This window comes from Sebastes fasciatus, chromosome 17, assembly GCF_043250625.1.
Source record: "Sebastes fasciatus isolate fSebFas1 chromosome 17, fSebFas1.pri, whole genome shotgun sequence".
NCBI lineage: Eukaryota > Metazoa > Chordata > Actinopteri > Perciformes > Sebastidae > Sebastes > Sebastes fasciatus.
The window spans coordinates 2,936,932-2,955,927 of NC_133811.1; the positions used below are offsets into that span (position 1 = coordinate 2,936,932).

Consider the following 18,996-nt stretch of genomic DNA (forward strand, 5'->3'; position numbering starts at 1 on the left):
CTAAACTACTAATAAATCCATCTGCTGAGGATGAAATGGCCGCCAATTCTCAATCTTTTCATAACATATAAACCTACATCTGTGCCAAATTTGTTGCTTTTATCGCAAAATGCACAATTGTTATGCTTAACCCCCCCGCTAAAACGCCGTCGTGTCTGGGTTCATATATTCACATACAGTGCCATTGCACTGACTGTATCTAGCAAGTCACACATCGCTACTGCGGTATGAACCCAAAACAAACAGATTGTGTTGTGATTTAATTGCAAAGAACGGATCAAAAGGATGCCAAAGTAACTACATAATAATGCAGATTTGTAAAAGTCTGAATTCATGCTTTGTCAGGTCTGTCCGCAAGACGACAAGCAAACTACTTTTAAAATGCTTGTTTTCTGAATTGAGTTTGGATCGATCAGTGCCAGGCTATGCAGCTGTTCCATCAACGCTCAAGTGAAAGTCATCTAGGCATAAATACGGAAGTGACGTTGTTGTTTATACCATAGACCATCTGTGGTTTATACACATACATTTATACACAGAGTTTGGTCCGGTCTCTGTACAGATATGAGGTACTATCGTAGCTCTGGGTGACCACAGACAGCTACAATATGTTTTCATCCATTTCTGATTGAACAACGTCAGGATGTCAGTGACAACAGGAGGAGAATCTCAAATCCGATAGGCTTTCGTGACACAGCGTCACGCAAATTTCTCGGTTGAGTTGAAATATTTCAACTCCCGCGAATACGTGAATGACGCGAATCTCAGATGTACGCGTCATGTCATTTGTGTCGCCCGGCACAAATTCCCGTCTATTCGCTTCTTTGCATTGACTTTGTATGTAATTGCGTCGCGTGAAAAGTTAGCTTTGCTCTTGGTGTGAACACACCATCATGCAGTGAAAAGGGGCCGAAAAGATGCGTTTAGACAAAACTATCTGACTTTCATAAACAGCACTTGCACAAAATGTCTCTATTACAATATAATCAGGTACTTCACTTTGGCCCTCAGCCATACTGGTACCTGACTCAGTCTCGTTTATGAATATTGGCGGGTAGAAACGCAGGAAGGTGGTCTTGGTGTTGACGTGGCGGATGACGTAGGCGAAGGACAGCTGGCGGTGCTGCTCCACCGTGGTGAAGCCAAAGTACTTGCAGCAGAAGAAGAGCAGAGTGTTGAGGAGGACGATGGGGGAGTACGCCCCCAACTGTTTACAGTCCCACAGAAACTCCTCCTCCACACGGGAATGGATATAACCTGCAGAGAGAAGGAGAGAGAGACCTGTCAGAAATCTGGTCAATCTGATTGATCGGAGGCATAAAAAAGACACAGCGACTCACCGCTGGCTGCGATGGAGGGTTTGAAAGCTTTCAGGATCTTGGTGAACTTGGTGGAGAATTTGTTGTAGATCAGATCACTGAATATGTTCTCCATGCGACCGTTCTCAAACAGGTACTGAAGAGAAACAACAAAATAACAGTCAGACAAAACAACAAGAACTGTGTGACCATACACACTGTTGTCCCAAATGATTTCTGAAGGTGTATCCTCTGCAGTTTGCGACGGAAGAAGAGGAGAATGTGCATGAAAGCTTCCAGCAGAGGGCGATGGGGCTTTAGAGGTGTGACTCCAATCCGGTCCCTTGTTCAGCAAATGATAATACAGTGAATTGGATTTTGGAAAAACATTATTTAGTGTCTCAATGTTCATAGAATCAGCACAATAATTGCATGATATCAAAAATATATTGTATATGCCCAGATGTAAAATGTCATGAAGAATAAAGAATAAGTGTTGCACCTATGACTGTAAGAAGAAGTTACGTTTACTGAGAAACAAGCAGATGTGAGGAATTTTCTAAGAGTGCCATTGTCTTATGCATGATGAATTTGCGCCTGGGTTAGCTCAGTTGGTAGAGCGGGCGTCCATGTATTAAGGCTTGGTCCTGACCGCGGCGGCCCGGGTTCGAATCCGGCCTGTGGCCCTTTCCGCATCCACTCTCTCTCTCCCCCCTTTCAAGACTCTATCCACTGTCCTGTCATAAAAATGGAAAAATGCCCCCAAAAAAATAACTTAAAAAAAAAAGAATTAAGGCACATGTTGACTCTCTATCCTGCATAATGTTGTAAATACAATTAACCACAAAAAAATACATGAACAAAATAGATAATTCCTAAAATGACCTGGTTAACCTACGGTCTCACTTTTCTCATATCTATAAACTTGCTAGTAAAAGGAGTCTGTTAGTCCGTTTATAGAACGGTGTTTCCAATCATGTCCAAAGACATGCAGGTTAGGTTAATTGTGGACTCTAAATTGCCCGTAGGTGTGAATGTGAGTGTGAATGGTTGTCTGTCTCTATGTGTCAGCCCTGTGATGGACTGGCGACCTGTCCAGGGTGTACCCCGCCTTCGCCCAATGTCGGCTGGGATCGGCTCCAGCCCCCCCGCGACCCCTAACGGGATAAGCGGTTGCAGATGAGGATGAGGATGAGGATGAGGGTTTCCAATCATACAAAGATCAATTGGGTTTATTAGCCTGTGCATACATGTCCTATTTCAGAGTTCAACAAAATTTCCACAAAAAGGACATAAGTGCCTCCCCAAAAAGGCCAAGAGGGCAAAAATATGTGGAGTGGGAGAAATACCATCCTGACAGAGCAAGTCGTAGATAGTGTTCTGTAGCGCTGCAGCGATTAAACCTGCAGTAGGCTTAATATTTTTGGTATCATTGGGCAAACATTCCATAATAACCTTTCAGCATATTGTAATTCAAGTGTCCTAAGAGATAACTAGACTTCTGCTCCTCCTCATGGCTCTGTTTTCAGGCTTTAAAACATCTAGCCCGACGGGAGACTTTGACCAATCACAGCTCATTTCAGAGACAGAGCGTTCCTATTTTTCAAGAAGAAAAAAGTTAAAATTCTGTTTCCAGCTTCTTAAATTTGAATATTTTCTTTACTCTATGACAGTAAACTGAATGTCTTTGAGTTGTGGACAAAACAGGAGGAGGATGTCATCTTGGGCTTTGGAAAACACCGATCCACATTTTTCACCATATTCTGACATTTTCTAGACCAAACAGCTAATCGATTAATCGAGAAGATAGTCGTCAGATTAATCGACAATGAAATGAATTGTTAGTTGCAACCCTAGTATGCTGTAAATGAGTGTGTGTATAGTGCTGCTCATCTTGCCTGTTGAATGCTGAGGCAGAGGTAGAACAGGCTGTCGGGGGAGTGCGGCTCTCCATCAGGTCGTTTTACCTCAGTAATGAAAGAACAGAGGCTATCGCTCAGCTCGGTCGCAGAGCAACGAAGAACATCCTCCTCTAACGTCACAACGTGAGCTAACAGAAGAAAAGGGTTTAACATCTGTTAACACCTGCATTCATTAAGTTTTGTTCTGGTAAAAACTAAATTCTGAGTGTGCTTTGTGGAAAAAAAAAAAATTCTAAAATGACAGAAAAACATACAAGAAACGAGTTCCAGGTTGGTTTGTGATTTCCTCCACTGTATCCATCTCTTCCAGGCGTCAATTCCACATCGACTCTTCAGTTTGTGGTGCTTCCTAGACGTGACCCTTTCTCTTTGAGAAGTCTCCTCTTTAGCTGCTTTGGACCACTCTTGCAGCTTACGACCCTGTGATGTAGAGAAGAGACCAGATTACACCACAGAAAGATGAGACCACAGCTTCTAAACTCATCTCCTCGGTGGTTTGTTACCTTATTCTTGTTGTGGACTTTCTCCATAGTTTGCTGTAATAGCGGAGGGGCTGGTTCAGGGCTCGATGAGCTCTGGGGATCCCCTCTCATCTCCAGAGGAGGAGGAAGAGGAGGAGGAGCAGCTGGAGGTGGGAGCTCAGGTTGAGGCTCACCAGGCATACCCACCTCTAAAACCGGAGGTGGCTTTTTGTGGGTGTATGGTCGACAGAGTGACCCAAAGCTGGTGTCAGTGGAGGAGTCTTCCTGGTTGGTGAAAGTGACCTGATGATCTGAATCCAAGTCATCACTGCGGTTACTGGTGTGGTCTGAAAATAATGAATATAAGTTACAGATAAACCAGTATGGAGTTTTTGTTTTAAGATCAAACCAGAGAGGAGGCTGATCTAGAAATCTGTAATCTATTCTGTCCTAAAATCTACATCACAATAAATGATCACATTTACCAACAAATTTCAAAATACGACTAACGTAACCGCCATGAAACATTCAGATCATATATTTTCTTTCTCTCACTCACAACTATCTGTGCTACGTCTCAGGCCCTTTTGGTGGGTTAAAAGGCCCGGTAAGATGTCCCCGGAACTTAATTTAGACCCTGGTTCCTGCAGTCAAAACGCAATGAGCTCCTCAAAAAGGATACTAGTTCCGAGGTAAAGTTCCTGCGGTGGAAACAGGGCTAAAATGTCTGCTGTGAAAAAGGTCTATGACAAGTTGTGCTGTATCGGTTTATTTTCTACTTTTTCTGTATTCTATGGTTGAATATACAAGACACTGCCCTCTGTTGCACATGTGAGCGCTAGAAAGAGTTTTCTCTCAAAATCTAACTTAAAGCTTCAGTAGGCAAAATATTTTTGGCATCATTGGGCAAACATTCCATAATAACCTTTCAGCATATTGTAATTCAAGTGTTCTGAGATAACTAGACTTCTGCTCCTCCTCATGGCTCTGTTTTCAGGCTTTAGAAAATCTAGCCCGTGACGGGAGACTTAGACAATCACAGGTCATTTCAGAGAGAGAGCGTTCCTATTGGCTGTGCTCCGGCTGGTGGGCGGTGCTTGGTATTTCCTCGACTGATCTCAACATGGCTGCCGGGTCACAAACTTTCTAATTTTACAGCTAAACAGTACACTTCAAGATGTTTCTGAAAACATTTGAGGAGAGAAATAGGCATTACAGTAACAGAATATTGATTCATATTTGATCAGCGCTGCCTAGTTTGACCATTTGATCGGAGTTCATGAATGATTGACAGCTGCTCAGAGACAGCAGACTCCAGCTGGGCTCTGATTGGTTGTTTTACTCCGGTCTGTGAAATCTTGCAGATGCCATTAGGAGCACCGGAGGACACAGAGGCACATGATTTTTTTCAGATTACCTGTCTCATGTACTACTGTCAGGATATAGTGACCGTTTTATAAAAATAACTTTTAACTACTTTAAATTAACTTTTTTAATTATATTTGCTCCATTTCTACCCACTGCTGCTTTACCTCTAGTACAACAAACATAAGGAGTTAATTGAGAGTTGGAACAGTAAGCTCTCTTGATCCAGCTGTTTCTTTTAGTTTATAGAATCCTTTCTCAAGTCCAAGTATAACAGTATCGTAACTTCCCCTCATGTTCATCACAATATTTTACCTTTTGGAGCGGGACTTTCTTGTCCTTGTCCCTCTTTTGTCACCTCTCTGTCCTCTCCCTGGTTCCTTTCATCTTGTGCTTTCTTCGTCTCAGACTTGAAGCTGAGCTCTCCCTCCAGCAGGTCGGGCCGGAACCTCTCCTTCACTGATGTCGCAGTTGGATCGGGAAGAAACACGGGCACAGGAAGCTACGGCCAGCAGGGACAGTTTGGGAAAAACAGAGTCTGTAATATCTGACAGTGGAACCTGGAGGCTGTGCTGCCTAACCCCAATCAGACCAACATGCAATTATTTTTAGGACATTTAATTGACAGTACAAAGTGACAGGAACCAAAGGAGAGAGTAGGGAGGCTGGATGTTGTTACACTGTGTGTGTCTTAAATGGCTGAGTCACAAAGACGCCTCAAGAGCCCAAATTTCATCCATTTAAAACCCAGATTATTTTCCCCTGGTTTTCCCACAATCTTCAAATAGTCAAGGGGAGATAAGGAGATACTTCAGTTGTACTACTTTTTTGTGGCGGTGTTTCAATGTCACCTGATGTTGGTGTATAACAGAAAAACGATGAATCAGTGTTAATTAAAATCAGACCCAAACAGTTGAATGGAGTATTGAGCTTTAAAGGTCCCATATTATGCTCATTGTCAGGTTCATACTTGTATTTTGTGTTTCTACTAGAACATGTTTACATGCTGTAATGTTAAAAAAAAACTATATTTTCCTCATACTGTCTACCTGAATATACCTGTATTTACCCTCTGTCTGAAACGCTCCGTTTTAGCTCATTTCAATGGAATTGCAACGGAGTTACGTTACTGTTACGTACTAGGCAACAGTTTGGGTCCATGTTTACTTCCTGTCAGCTGATGTCATTCACATACACTGTAACTGGAAATAAACTTGGACACATTTAGAATGTTTACATTTAAAACCATGTAATGATCTATATATTGTATATTTGTGACATCACAAATGGACAGAAATCCTGACGGCGTGTTTCAAACGCGCAATTTGCGCGTATTTCTCCGTATATTGAACGTTTCAATACTTTCACAGTATTTATATGGCACTTAAACCTGCTTTATACTGTAACAGACATGACAATCTCACTTTTACTTCCACAATATGGGACCTTTAAAGCATGGAAACCAAAGCAGTAAACAGTGAGGCTCTATGGGAACTGACAAAAGCTTATTGAGGCACCAAAAGGCGTGGTGAAAAGTTTTGGATGCGCTTAAATTATTGGTTGGTGCCCCTTGAATGAAAAAGTAAGACACAGCCAGTGCAACCACTGTAAAAAGTTAGTCTGGAGCCCTGGGAACAGATCAAGAACATTTGAATGATAGAAACTCGGATGTTCAAGAGAAGCTTCAGATTCAAGTGATTTTCTGATGGCATAACATGGACCGAACTAAGCACCATTTAAGAAAATCCATAAATTTAAAGAATGAGAGCATTTTTCTTGCAGTGTAACACCCTGATATTTGTATGTGATCAACATTGACGAGAGGTTTCAGAGGTGTTTTACATACCGGTAAGGGCAGGCCCACAGGCAGCGGTGTGTACTGGCTGTACATGTTCATAGGCAGAGGAACGTACACCGGCACTGGGACAGGCAGCACTATGACTTTAGGTACAAAGTTGTCTTCACACAACAGGAAAAGGAAACAGAAACAAAATCAGAGCTCTTACCCCAGAAAGAGGGTTCATATTTGTAGATTTTGTATAATTTATCATGAGCAAAGATGTGTGTTTGCCTAATATGGACATTTGCTGATACAGAATAGGGTACTGACAGGGCTGATATTTGGCAAAACTAAACACGTGGGTACAGGGTGCATCTGGAGAATTTCACAGCATCCCGTAAAAAATGAATTGGCTGAGCATTTAAAAATCCTGGAGGTGATTGCTACCTGTCTGTGCCTCTGTGTCAACAGTCTGTGTCGTACAGGAGACTCCTTTGTTGTGGACCAACGGTGTGCAGAGTATGGACTTGTTCTTCAGCTTTGTGGGGACTGTTTGAATACTGGCCTGAAAAACAGACAAATAATGGTAAACAACAATAATAATAATAATTCAAACATCAAAAGGAGTATGAATGTATTATATCTTAGCTAATTCAAAGATGTGATTTAGAGAACAGGAGTTAACAAAGTCAACAGAAGGATGAGAACTATGTAGAGGACTTGGATTTTGGAGTAAACTTACATGTCCAACAACCTTTGTTTGAATGTCAGGGACAGAGACTGTGGAGATATGACAAGAGTTTGAGTCAGTAAAACAAAGATGTCCACAGCAACTGAACCAAAGTATAGAAGCATCTTCATTTATCACAATAAGGGCTGTCAAAGTTAATGTGATAATAATGCGTTAATGCAAATTTGTTTCAACGCCACTCATTTCTTTCAAGCATTAATACAATCAAACTCTCTGAGGTTGTAGCGGGCTCAGTTTTACATTAAAGCTAGGAATCCATCAATACCAACCATGTCATACTAGCCTGTCACGATGGAGGTTAAATAACGCTTCAAAATTACGCAAAATTTTGGCGAGGAAAAACTGGCATGGCCATTTTCAAAGGGGGTCCTTTGACCTCTGACCTCAAGATATGTGAATGAAAATAGGTTGTAGCGGGCTCAGTTTTAAAGCTGGAGTGAAGATGGTATCATATGAAACTAGAAAACCTAAGGAATCCATCGGTACCAACCATGTTATACTAGCTTTTCACGAAGGAGGTTAAATAACGCTTGCATCAAACTTGCGCTAAATTTTGGCGAGGAAAAACTGTCATGGCCATTTTCAAAGGGGTCCCTTGACCTCTATGGGTACCCACGAGTCTCCCCTTTACAGACACGCCCACTTTATGATAATCACATGCAGTTTGGGGCAAGTCATAGTTAAGTCAGCACACTGACACACTGACAGCTGTTGTTGCCTGTTGGGCTGCAGTTATGATTTGATCATATTTTTTATGCTACAGACGTGGACAAAATTGTTGGTACCCTTCCGTTAAAAAAAGAAAATCCCACAATGGTCACTGAAATAACTTGAAACTGACAAAAGTAATAATAAATAAAAATTTACCAAAAATTAACTAATGAAAATCAGAGATTGTTTTTGAATTGTGGTTCAACAGAATCATTTAAAAAAACAAACTAATGAAACTGGCCTGGACAAAAATGATGGTACCCTTAACTTAATATTTTGTTGCACAACCTTTTGAGGCAATCACTGCAAACAAGCGATTTCTGTAACTCTCAATGAGACTTCTGCACCTGTCGACAGGTATGTTGGCCCACTCCTCGTGAGCAAACTGCTCCAGCTGTCTCAGGTTTGAAGGGTGCCTTCTCCGAATGCATGTTTCAGCTCCTTCCACAGATGTTCAATAGGATTTAGATCAGGGCTCATAGAAGGCCACTTCGGAATAGTCCAATGTTTTGCTCTTAGCCATTCTTGGGTGTTTTTAGCTGTGTTTTGGGTCATTATCCTGTTGGAGGACCCATGACCTGCAACTGAGACCAAGCTTTCTGACACCGGGCAGCACATTTCGCTCCAGAATGCCTTGATTGTGTTCAGATTTCATTGCACCCTGCACAGATTCAAGACACCCTGTGCCAGATGCAACAAAGCAGCCCCATAACATAACCCAGCCTCCTCCATGTTTCACTGTAGGTAGTGTTCTTTTCTTTGTATGCTTCATTTTTTGCGTCTGTGAACATAGAGCTGATGTGACTTGCCAAAAAGCTCCAGTTTTGTCTCATCTGTCCAAAGGACATTCTCCCAGAAGCTTTGTGGCTGGTCAATATGCATTTTGGAAAATTCCAGTCTCACTTTTTTATGATTTGGTGTCCTCCTTGGTCGTCTTCCATTAAGTCCACTTTGGCTCAAACAGTGACGGATGGTGCAATCTGACACTGGTGTACTTTGACCTTGGAGTTCACCTCTAATCTCTTTGGAAGTTGTTCTGGGCTCTTTGGTTACCATTCGTATTATCCGTCTCTTCAATATGTCATCAATTTTCCTCTTGCGGCCACGTCCAGGGAGGTTGGCTACAGTCCCGTGGACCTTAAACTTCTGAATAATATGTGCAGCTGTAGTCACAGGAACATCAAGCTGCTTGGAGATGGTCTTATAGCCTTTACCTTTAACATGAAGGTCTATAATGTTCTTTCTAATCTCCTGAGACAACTCTCTCCTTAGCTTTCTGTGGTCCATGTTCAGTGTGGTACACACCATGATGCCAAACAGCACAGTGACTACTTTTCACCCTTTAAATAGGCAGACTGACTGATTACAAGTTTGAAGATACCTGTGATGCTATTTACAGGACACACCTTAGTTTAATATGTCCCTATGGTCACATTATTTTACATCTTTTCTAGGGGTACCATCATTTTTGTCCAGGCCAGTTTCATTAGTTTGTTTTTTAAAATGATTCTGTTGAACCACAATTCAAAAACAATGTCTGATTTCCATTAGTTCATTTTCAGTGAATTTTTATTTATTATTACTTTTGTCAGTTTCAAGTTATTTCAGTGACCGTTGTGGGTTTTTCTTTCTTTAACGGAAGGGTACCAACAATTTTGTCCACGTCTGTAAATGCAGTACCTGTGAGGGTTTCTGAACAATATCTGTCATTGATCTGTGTTGTTAATTAATTTCCAATAATAAATATATACATACATTTGCATACAGCAAACATATATGCCCATTCCAATGTTAATAACAGTATTAAATACTTGACAAATCTCCCTTTAAGGTTCATTTTGAACAGATAAAAAATTAAATATTTTAATGGATTGACAGCCCTAATCACAATGAATAGCTTTTCTACAGTATGTGCACATAATGTCTGTGTGTGTGTGTGTGTGTGTGTGTGTGTGTGCGTACCATGCTGTGTAAAGCTGGCAGAGGCACTGGGCTGACTAGCCAAAGCGCTAGCGAGCGAGATAACGTTAGCGATGACGGGGGAGGACTCCACTGTGTCAGAAGATCGAGGAGGTAAAGAGACTGCAGAGAGGAAACAAAGAGGAGTCAGCAGAGCTGTTAGTGATCCTCCTCACAACACTTTATACAGGAAATACAAATAAAAGTAGAGGTCTTCAGGCAGATCTGATTTCCTAAAAAAAACAATAGTCTGACTCAAAGCAGGTTTTGGGTCTACTTGGGTTACTGTACACTACCTGCTTAGCAGCAAACAGCAGACAGACACAGTTGGAGACTAGCTGGTGAACATAGTGGAGCATTTAGCAGCTAAAGAGACGGATAACTCCCCCAGGTTTCCTTGAGGTCCAACAAGGCTGAAATCCAGCTCTGTGTGATTTTTGTTAACTTTCGGACACACAAGGACCACAACATCAGACATAAACGGGCTTGTAAGCAATAAAACAGACACACACACCAACAATACATACCTTTGTTGATAATCTGGACCTTTTTATTGCAGAAATGTAGGAGACACCTCAGATCACAGAAGTGTTTGACCTCTCCCAGCAGGGGAAGACTCTGCCTCAGCTTACCGTTGCGACCGCAGGTGTCACACTTGGCAACCTGAGAGAAAGCAGAGAGTAGATGTGGAGTCAGTACAGAGCACCTCGTGCTTTTAATGAGGATTTTAACAACTTCACATTTTAGGCTTGCTTATATGCAGGTTGGCTGCAACCAACGATTATTTTAATTGTCCGTTGATCTGCTGATTAATGAGAGCTACCCGAGGTAGGAAAAAAAATAATGTAATATCATGTAACCATTAGGGCTGTCAATCAATTAAAATATTGAATCACGATTAATCGCATGATTGTCCATAGTTAATCTCAAATTAATCACACATATTTATCTGTTCAAAATGTACCTTAAAGGGAGATTTGTCAAGTATTTAATACTCTTATCATGGGAGTGGGCAAATATGCTGCTTTATGCAAAAGCATGTATACATTTATTACTGGGAATCAATAAACACAAAACAATGACAGATATTGTCCAGAAACCCTCACAGGTACTGCATTTAGCATAAAAATATGTTCAAATCATAACATGGCAAACTGCAGCCCAACAGGCAACAACAGCTGTCAGTGTGTCAGTGTGCTGACTTGACTATGACTTGCCCCAAACTGCATGTGATTATCATAAAGTGGGCATGTCTGTAAAGGGGAGACTCATGGGTACTAATAGAACCCATTTACATTCACATATCTGGAGGTCAGAGGTCAAGGGACCCCTTTGAAAATGGACATGACAGTTTTTCCTCGCCAAAATTTAGCATAAGTTTGGAGCATTATTCAGCCTCCTCATGACAAGCTAGTGTGACATAGTTGGTACCAATGGACCAATGTCACATGCGCGCTCGCGTGTGGCTACGCTGTTCAGACTCAGACTCCAACACAAACTACACGGAAGCACCAAAACCGCAAAGTTCTATCTAGTGAAGCCCGTCTGTTAAACAGTGTTGGCCGCGGTCGGAGGACGCGGGGGAGACCGTAGCTTTGGTCTCCAGGGCCGCAGTCTCTGCTGTACTCTGCTCCTCTGCTTCTCTGCCTGCCTTCACTCACACACCGCGCTCGTTCTTGCTCCACTCTCACGTGCATGCGTGCTCACTCCCCACTGCAGAAGAGTTAGTTTAGCTCTGAGAATATCTAGTGGACGTTTGTGCAGAAATAACTGCTGCAGCTCCTCCAGACCAACAGAGGTCTCCCGTGTCTTGTGAAGTGACGGGGCTCCGCAGAGAGAAACGTTATCGTCTCCGACCAAAACTCCGGTGTCTCCCCTGTTCCCTACGGCCGCGGTCGGAAGGCTGAGGCAGGAAAAGCCAACACTAGGATCAGCAGTGATTCATGGAGAGACCTTGGTCTGGTCAGCTAACATTACTGCCAAGCAGCTGAAATATAGAGTGATATTGTGCTTTTAGCTGACGTGTGTCGCCTCACTGTTTTGAGCGATGCTCGTTCATGTCTATGTAGAGCGAGCATAAGCGCGAGTAACAGGACGCTGACTTTCGTTGACTTAACGGCCACAGGTGTCGCTGTTAACAAGACATTTCTGATTCTTACAAACAGTCCCTTTAAACAAACAAAACCCATCCAAAAACAAATACATATATTGACTTCTTTGCAAATGCACCACTGGAGCCATAACCATAACTGAAACTTTAATTCAAACAAAGAGACTGTTCTAAAATACATTCACTAATAGGACTAATTATCAAAAAAGATATATGACACATTTCATTTACATGATCTAATCTGAACTCATCACTTACCTTGAGCTAATAAAATATGAAACATACAAAGAATAGCACACAGAAAAGGAAAAGGACACATACTTGAAGCTTGAATACTACACTGTCTACAATGAGCAGGTCATTTGTGAAATGGGTGAACTCCCACCACTACTTACACGGCAGTGGAGCATATTGTAATTTGAGCTGCAGTCGTCGGAGCAGAACTCCTTGTCGGTGCCATCATACTTTGCTTTCACCAACGTCTTAGAGATGCAGAAGCAGTAAGCACACAAGCCACAGTGTTTCCCCCACTTCTTTTCCAGCTCGTGTTGAAAGAGCATCTTGCAGCCTGGGAGGAGAGAAAGGAGATTCACAGGCTGTTAATCCTGAATTTCAGTACTTTAACTCTTTTTCTTTGTTGTTGATCTATATTTTAATATTACAAGTGCACAACAAAAACTAGGCTGCACAGTGCTTCATTCGACACTTCCACGTGTCCTCTTACCGTCACTGCAGAAGTAGCAGTCATTGCCGTCGACCTTCTTGACGCCTTTGATGACCTTTTCATTCTTACAATATTCACAGATGCCAATGATGTTGTTGACCGTCTTAAACTCTTGAGCACAGGCCAGGCTACACACAAAATTCATTTTTCCCTGTGCACAAACACAAACACAGTGTATTTTAAAGGGATAGTTCGGATTTGTTAGGGTTGTGTGGTTGTATGAGGTACTTATCCATAGTCAGTGTATTACCTACAGTAGATGACGGTCGGCACGCCCCCAGTTTGGAGAAACAGACAGGAGTACCAACACGGGAGCAAAGCGATGTACTGCTGTGCTCGGGGGCAGCAGCAAAATGTATTTTAGGCACCTAAAAAAGGCCCAACTAAAAAAATCGAATATGTGTATGCTATATTTAGAATAGAATATTTTCACCGCTTTCCCTTGCCATACAGCTAGCCGTACAGCTATAGTATAATCTATATTTCCGGGGGGGAACTGAAGCCGTTTTCTATGTTCTTGCCAAAGCCACCAGACTCCATTGAAAAAACTGTAATTTTACCTCGCAGAACACAGTTTGTATGTGCTACTGTGTGACTTTGGTGAAAGTGTTAGTTTGGATTCACCAAAGCGTGAGGTAAAAATATTTTTTTTTCAATGGAGTCTGTTGGCTTTGGCGAAAGCATGGATGGATATAACGGCTTCAATTCCCCGTCGGAAAGGGCTCTCTGATGGCAAGGTAAAGCAGTGAAAATGTTCTATAATAATTGGTCTTTAGGGGAGCCTTTCTTTTAGGTGTCTAAAATACGTTTTGATGTCAGTCCCGTCCAGAAGAGTACATCGCTTTGCTCCCGTGTTGGTACTCCTGTCTGTTTCTCCAAACTGGGGGTGTGCCGACCGTCATATGGATAAGTACTTCATACAACCCCACTTGAAAACACCCAAACTATCCTTTTAACAAACAAATGTCATAGTGTACGTTACCGTACTTCACAGTTTATATCATATATCACATATCACAGAGGTTTACAGCTATACAGGTAGGTCAACACTGTCAGAATAAAACTGTGCGAATCGATGGACATTACCTGAGTTTCAGTTAGATCCACTGGTTCAACTGGGATTTACAAGACAACGTCACCGGTTACTTCCACAATAGTGGTTGAAGAAAGGTATAAAAGCTAGTTCACAAACCTGCTTCTCTGAATATTACACTACCACAGCCAGGTAGAAAAGGCAGGCAGCTCAAGTAAAAAGCTATCTTAAAAAGCAGACCACACACCTTTTTCTGGATGACTTTGGGCGTAGCTTTTATAATGCGCCGACATTGGGCGCATGGCAGTTTCTCAGGCGGCTTGAGGAAATCACATTGGGTTTGGTCAGAGGCTCCTGTTGTGGCAGGATTCATGTCTTTCTGGGACTCCTGTGGCACAAAAATGTAAAAAGGTTTTAAACTTGTATAATATAAATATGGTCTCTAGTATCTAATAGAACACTGAGCAGGGTTTCCGCCAGAAATGTTGTTAGGACCGTTAGGATGTTGGATAAAGTTAGGATAAAGTACACTGGCCATGTAAATTGTAATGAAGGAACATGCTACCTAATGCAACAGTATGGCTCTTTTCTATGTTTTGAATAGTTTATGGGTGACAGTGGAGGACTTTACCACAGTGGAATAAGCCAAATCAGTACTTTTGTCAGTAGGATAAGTTTGGGAACCATTGCTTTACAGCGTTGTGGGGTAGTTGGAGCTCATCCCAGCTGCAAACTCCACATAGAAGGGCCCCAAGCCATGTTTGCCGCCCCTGATCATTCCAATACATGGATATTTTCACAGCTACATGGCCATCTGGAATGAAGCTAAGTGGTGAGTGAGAGCGGTGTGGAAATGGTCGGCAAACGCTGCTTTGTTTCATGTACCTATCATAACAACGGCGTGTATACCCGCCGTCCTTGTTCTTCGGGTTTCCCTTTTTGAATGACGAATACAGACTACCGCCGCCTGCTGGCAGGGAGAGTTATTTCCTCTCAGGCAGGCGCAGAATGTACGTGGTAGTTGGTTGTCGGCTGTAGTTTTTGTGGTGTGTTCGAGTGCAACTTTTTAGCCAAGACACAGGCGACGTGAGGCGACTCAATGGTCAGCCTTTGTTGCCGCTAGTTTTTTTATGTCGGGTGGGTTTATCTGGGCCTTAAGGGGAACATCAATTCAGAGTTGTTGTAGGATGTATTACCTTAAAAGACATGGCACAGGTTAGAGTGCAAAAGTTTCTAATGGAGGCATCTGACATGGCGAGGTGGCAGGCTGGTACTGTAGTCTTACCACAGTTGTCACAATCCAATGGAGCACCTGAGGAGAAAAAGAGATTTCATGAAAGAAACCTGGCCACAAGCAATAACTAATACCACAAGTACTAATATCACATGAATGTAATGAAGCACTTCAGCAAGGCTCTGAGGCTTCATGGGAGTAATCCTGTCTACCTACATTTTGAGAATTTGGACAACTCCACTGCATTAAACGTTTAGCCCCCTTTGACATCTGAAGTTGTTTAAGGTGACTAAATGGTACATTACCAAAACTTACATAATTACTTGATTCACTGAGAGCTGGAATCTTATTAGACAGAGAGCAAAAGAGAAGGACAAAGACAAAGAGCAGCCGTGCTGTCAAAGTTAAAGTCCAGTACCTGATGCACTGACAGCCTGGATCTTGGATGCCATCACACAGCTGCTGGTGCAGAAGAGCTCCACCACGTCTTCATCGTTTTTGTTTTCAAACATATCTGACATTAAATGGGATTTGCGGCACATGGCACACGGCTGCTGCGCTTTGATTTTCTGCAAAATAATAAAACAGAGAACATATTAAGTTGATTCACCGACTCAGAGCATTTTAAATTTAGGGAATCTAGGTGGTCACCTCATCTAGAGCAACTTGTAGAGCCATTCAAGAAAGGTAGTGGAGATTTCCCCCTTTTAATTTATTGTAGCATTTTTATTTTTTGAAGTGTAGACCTTAAATAAAAAAAAGAAAGTATCCCAGCTTAACACAGAATTTTACTGAAATAATTAAATTTAACTGCCATAAAAAAAGAACAAAGAACTAAACTAGACACTGCTACCAGTCTTTAAAAGTAGTTCAGCAGCTTCATAAAAATATCCAAAATGTACAGAACTTAAAAAACAATATTCTTTGGCATTTGATAGATGTTTTAAGATGCCGTTACCCGTTTGAATTGGGCCAGACACTCCGCATTGCAGAGTTTTTTGCTGCCGTCCTCCATCTTGAGCAGGAGAGGTGTGTTGCAGCGGGAGTGACAGTTCTCACAGATGGACACATTGTTCATGTTGCAGAAGCGGAGGAAACAAGGACCGCTGCAGATCTTGTGGACGACGTCCTGCTCTATGATCTCATGTTTGCTCTGCAGGAGGATAAACAGAGGACAGTGTGTCAACCATAATTCATACTCATTACAATTCATATAAACCAGGATAACAAAGGGGCAGCGAGTTGTAATGTTTATACGTGAGATGAAGATTTTTAGTTTTGTATGTAATATTTATTAGAGCTGTCAATTGATGATCGTATCGCTTGATTGTCCATAGTAAATTGAGATTAATCGCAAATTTTTATCTGCTCAAAATGTACCTTAAAGGGAGATTTGTCAAGTATTTAATACTCTTATCAACATGGGAGTGGGCAAATATGCTGATTTATGCAAATGCGTGTATATATTTATTATTGGAAATCAATTAACAACACAAAACAATGACAAATATTGTCCAGAAACCCTCACAGGTACTTCATTTAGCATAAAACATATGCTCAAATCATAACATGGCAAACTGCAGCCCAACAGGCAACAACAGCTGTCAGTGTCAGTGTGCTGACTTGACTATGACTTGCCCCAAACTGCATGTGATTATCATAAAGTGGGCTTGTCTGTAAAGGGGAGATTCGTGGGTACCCTTAGAACCCATATCTTGAGGTCAGAGGTCAAGGGAACCCTTTGAAAATGGCCATGCCAGTTTCTCCTCGCCAAACGTTTGCACAAGTTTGGAGCGTTATTCAGCCTATTCCGCGATAAGCTTGTACGACATGGTTGATACCAAATGGATTCTTTACGTTTTCTAGTTTCATTTTCATGCCAGTATCTTCACTCTAGCCTGAAAACTGAGCCCGCTACAACCTAAAGATCGTAAGTTGCGTTGATGCGTTAAAGAAATTAGTGGCGTTAAAACGAATTTGCGTTAACGTGTTATTATCACGTTAACCTAGCCAGCCCTAGTATTAACTAAAACTTTGGTTAAAAAGGATGACCTATTGAGAAAAATATGCGTTTCCCATAATTAGTATGAGGCCATTACCACAAAACTGTCGTAATTTTAAAAGAAGTACAGTTTATAGTTTATAAGATCATTCTTCTAGCAGGCAGGGTTCTTCACTATTACGATAAAAAAACGTAAAATATAATTTGATCTCTTGGAAATCTGTTCCCTTGTCTCTCTTACAATGCAATATCTGCTGCACATGCTGCATTGTGACTGTGACGGGACTGGCACGAGGGGTATTTTGGTGGACATGATTCTCTTGTAGTTGAAGGAGGACAGGCAGGTCCGGCTGCAGAAATCATTTGTTGTCCCCTCATTATCCACCGGGGCCTGGATGACGTCCTGAGGCTGTGTTATCCTGAGAGGAAGGATGGGATCAGTTTTAAGTCTGCAATCTTTGACAGTCAATAATGTGTCGATACACCTGAGATGAGTTTACCTGAAGGATATTTAAAATCAAATGCCTTGACATTTGTCAGGGAAAAAAGAGGAATGATGAGATAAAGACGACATTGATCTGCAAATAAAAGAAACTACTGTATGACTCACTGAAGGCAGAAGTGGCAGGTCTTCTTAACTTGTTTCATTTGGTAAAATTTCAAAAGGCAGGGAGTGGAGCAGAAGATGTCAGCGTGGCCCTTCCTCTGGTAAACAGTCACCCCGTCCATCAGGACCTGTTTGCAGTTGGAGCAAGACGCAGGCAAATCCATGTGGGCGACAGTTGCCGTTGTAGACGTGGACGTAGATGAGTCTTCCGTCAAGGAGAAGACTGACCCGATCTTCAAGTCCTCCTGTCAGAAACCGAAGAGTAAGATGATGCACAGTGATGGGGTAGTAGTCAGCTGGTTACTGTACATCAGATACACTTCTAAACATCTGCTAGTTTGCTCTTCTACTGTTTTCCTCATCAGTATCAGTGACGACATCATCTACAATACTACTCATATACTACTCTGTCATCTACATCTGTCTGTATCTCCTATGAAGTGTTTCATGTGTCCTACCTTAGCCACATCCTCTCCTGCCTTAGGCTCATCCTTGATACCGTCTGTGGATATGAAGGATGGGAGATTCTGGTTGTACCCCTCATCCATGGGCTCTTCTTTTATCTTGATGAAGAGTGAAGAAAGAAACGGATTAGCTGTGTAACATTTACAACAGAGAAGTCTGTGTGGAGAATTGTGATTGTTCTAACTAGAGATGCACCGACCGATCGAACATGTCGTCCGTGTGGATGTTCTTCAGCATGAGCAAAGAAGACATAAAGCTTGCAATTTGTCACAGCTGCAAGTCCAAAATAAGCCGTGGATGAACAATTTTAAAACATTTGAAACAACTAACTTAAAGCCCCCTTCCAGTGTATTTTGGCATTTCTATGATATTTCATATTTATTTGATTAGAAAGTTGATTAGCCACATTGTTTGCAAATTTTTTTTATGACAAATAATTTTGTGCTCAAAGTTTAAAAAAGAAGGTTGTTGATAAAATGGGAATATGACGTATGACTATAGTAGAAGCTGCAGGTCAGACGTCATCCTCCAAGCTGCAGGTCAATCATGCTCGTTTGTGTCTGTGCAGCGGCAA

The 18,996-nt window shown here is 41.8% G+C and overlaps 1 protein-coding gene across 3 annotated transcripts in view; it reads right to left on the minus strand.

Annotated features, from left to right (window-relative positions):
* The window catches only part of LOC141753956 (uncharacterized), a 56,786-nt gene that overhangs the window by 3,232 nt on the left and 34,558 nt on the right, over positions 1-18,996 (minus strand). For 2 of the 3 annotated variants that reach the window (XM_074612661.1, XM_074612660.1), the window contains 20 exons: positions 18,416-18,520; positions 17,961-18,202; positions 17,592-17,769; positions 16,307-16,501; positions 15,767-15,917; positions 15,311-15,426; positions 14,362-14,502; positions 13,082-13,232; positions 12,753-12,925; positions 10,775-10,910; positions 10,251-10,370; positions 7,569-7,606; positions 7,274-7,391; positions 6,893-7,005; positions 5,362-5,548; positions 3,724-4,028; positions 3,475-3,640; positions 3,197-3,348; positions 1,341-1,455; positions 1,024-1,257 (listed from right to left, as the gene is read on the minus strand). In XM_074612661.1, the coding sequence (XP_074468762.1) occupies positions 1,024-1,257; positions 1,341-1,455; positions 3,197-3,348; positions 3,475-3,640; positions 3,724-4,028; positions 5,362-5,548; positions 6,893-7,005; positions 7,274-7,391; positions 7,569-7,606; positions 10,251-10,370; positions 10,775-10,910; positions 12,753-12,925; positions 13,082-13,232; positions 14,362-14,502; positions 15,311-15,426; positions 15,767-15,917; positions 16,307-16,501; positions 17,592-17,769; positions 17,961-18,202; positions 18,416-18,520 (3,136 nt within the window). The remainder of the gene's footprint in view (positions 1-1,023; positions 1,258-1,340; positions 1,456-3,196; positions 3,349-3,474; positions 3,641-3,723; positions 4,029-5,361; positions 5,549-6,892; positions 7,006-7,273; positions 7,392-7,568; positions 7,607-10,250; positions 10,371-10,774; positions 10,911-12,752; positions 12,926-13,081; positions 13,233-14,361; positions 14,503-15,310; positions 15,427-15,766; positions 15,918-16,306; positions 16,502-17,591; positions 17,770-17,960; positions 18,203-18,415; positions 18,521-18,996) is intronic. The other variant, XM_074612662.1, reaches the window with a different exon arrangement.